This window comes from Salvelinus namaycush, chromosome 35 (assembly GCF_016432855.1).
Source record: "Salvelinus namaycush isolate Seneca chromosome 35, SaNama_1.0, whole genome shotgun sequence".
Taxonomy (NCBI): Eukaryota; Metazoa; Chordata; class Actinopteri; order Salmoniformes; family Salmonidae; genus Salvelinus; species Salvelinus namaycush.
Genome location: NC_052341.1, coordinates 24,609,271 through 24,611,730, shown reverse-complemented (window position 1 = coordinate 24,611,730; position 2,460 = coordinate 24,609,271). Strand labels below are relative to the sequence as shown.

General features: G+C 45.1%; 1 protein-coding gene across 1 annotated transcript; it reads left to right on the top strand.

Annotated features, from left to right (window-relative positions):
• The first annotated feature begins 322 nt into the window (after positions 1–322).
• Positions 323–2,074, top strand: LOC120029656 (E3 ubiquitin-protein ligase TRIM39-like). Its single transcript, XM_038974938.1, has one exon. The coding sequence runs from the start codon at positions 323–325 to the stop codon at positions 2,072–2,074; it is 1,752 nt and encodes a 583-aa protein (XP_038830866.1).
• The last annotated feature ends 386 nt before the right edge of the window (positions 2,075–2,460 follow it).

Below are 2,460 nucleotides of genomic sequence, written 5' to 3'. Positions count from 1 at the left end.
CATGGAGAGAGAGAGAGAGAGAGAGAGAGAGAGAGAGAGAGAGAGAGAGAGAGAGAGAGAGAGAGAGAGAGAGAGAGAGAGAGAGAGAGAGAGAGAGAGAGAGAGAGAGAGAGAGAGAGAGAGAGAGAGAGAGAGAGAGAGAGAGAGAGAGAGAGAGAGAGAGAGAGAGAGAGAGAGAGAGAGAGAGAGAGAGAGATGTTGAAACTGTCAATCAAGATTGTTATCACTACAAAAATCAATACATAGTATTCAGATAATGAATTACTGTATAATGCTGACTCATTCCAGGAAGTATTCTTATCATTTCTATTGTGTTGCAGAAATGGCGTCCTCCAGCAGTCTCCTGTCTGAAGATCAGTTCCAGTGCTCCATCTGTCGGGATGTGTTCACTGAGCCAGTCTCCACTCCATGTGGACACAACTTCTGCAAGGCCTGTATCAGTGGATACTGGGATACCACTAGCCTGTGCCAGTGTCCAATGTGTAAGCATAGTTTCTACATAAGACCAGAGCTAAAGACCAACACGACACTCAGAGATGTTGCAGATCATTTTAAGAGGAAGAGAGTCAGAGATGAATCTCTTCACAGGGCTGGGAAAGGGGTCTGTGACGTCTACATGGAGAACCTGGAGGACAGAATCATGTGTAAGAAGCACAACACACTCCTTGAGCTGTTTTGTAGAACTGACCAGATGTGTGTGTGTCAGTTCTGTACTGAGACAGACCACAAGACTCACCACATCGTCCCTCTAGAGGAAGAGTGTGGAGAGAGGAAGGCTCAGCTGGGAAAGACAGAGGCACAAGTACAGCAGATGATCCAGGAGCGAATGCAAAAGGGTTGGGAGATCAAACATTCAGTAGAGCTCAGCAAGAGAGATGCAGAGAGAGAGATAACAGACAGCCTGCAGGTCTTCACTGATCTGGTGCGCTCTATTGAGAGAAGCCAGGCTGAGCTCATTGAATTGGTTGAGGAGAAGCAGAAAGCAGCAGAGAGGCAGGCTGAAGGGTTCATTAAAGAGCTGGAGCAGGAAATTAATGAGCTACTGAGGAGAAGCACTGAGCTGAAGCAGCTCTCACACACTGAGGACCACCTTCACCTCCTCCAGAGCTCCCCATCCCTATGTACCCCTCCAAATGCCAAGAACTGGTCTGAGATCAGTATTCACACTGAGCTGATGAATGTGATGAGAGTTTTGAGGAGCTCTGTGTCGGAGCTGGAGGAGAAGACGAGGAAAGCATTTTCTGAGCTTATGGAAAAATGCAATAAAGCAATGGAGAAGTTTCCTGATAAGCTGAAGATTCCTGACAATCTGAAGATTCCTGACAAGCTGAAGATTCCTGACAATCTGAAGATTCCTGACAAGCTGAAGATTCCTGACAAGCTGAAGATTCCTGATAAGCTGAAGATTCCTGACAAGCTGAAGATTCCTGACAAGCTGAAGATTCCTGACAAGCTGAAGATTCCTGACAAGCTGAAGAGGATGCAGCAGTATGCAGTGGATGTGACTCTGGACCCTGATACAGCAAATCCCTTTCTCGGTCTGTCTGCGGATAGGAAACAAGTGAGTATTGGACAGACATGGAACGTTCGCCCTGACAACCCAAAGAGGTTTGTTAGTCGATGTATCCTGGGAAAGGAGGGCTTCTCCTCAGGGAGATTCTACTATGAGGTGCAGGTGAAGGGGAGGAATTGCTGGGAGTTAGGAGTGGCCAGAGAGTCCATTAATAGGTCAATTGAGAGGACAGACTTAGAGGTTTTTTTAAATTCAGGGCTTCCACTGACCCCTGAGGGTGGATTCTGGACAGTGGGACAGAAATATAATATTTATGAGAGTACCTATGAGGCCAACACCTCTCCTTCTGTAATCCTCACCTTGAAAATGCCCCAGAAGGTGGGGGTGTTTGTGGACTATGAGGAAGGTCAGGTGTCCTTCTATAATGTGGAGACCAAAGTTCATATCTTCTCTTTCACTGGCTGCAACTTCACTGAGAAACTCTATCCATTCTTTGACTGTGGGTTTTATGATAATAACAATCAAGCATTGATCATCTGCCCTGTCAGTCATACAGACTGAATTAGGGCACATTAAAGTTACAGGGCACAATACTAAGGCTGGGATTCAATATGAAACCTCGCTATAGTGCGCTTGACATTTAAAGGTAATTTCCAATTGACTACTCGACATCTGTAGTTTTTACCTTGAATGCGAACTCCATGAACGCGGTAACATTGCCTTTAAAAGCCACATTGTCGAATAGAGCCATCTTATTGATTCCCAGCCTTAATACATTGTTCTGCCTAATAGTAGCCCTGCCACTTGGTTTGCTAAAGCTGAGGGATGGCCTGGAGAAATGTAACCACTCTCAAATTCATAGATTGACTGACAGTTCATAAGATCACAATTATAGTATTCAACTTATTTTGAAGCTGAGCATTGTTTGTTGACAAATATATTGTTTA

Excerpts from the sequence above, each read along its gene's own strand:
- LOC120029656 (XM_038974938.1), top strand. The coding sequence starts at position 323 with ATGGCGTCCTCCAGCAGTCTCCTGTCTGAAGATCAGTTCCAGTGCTCC.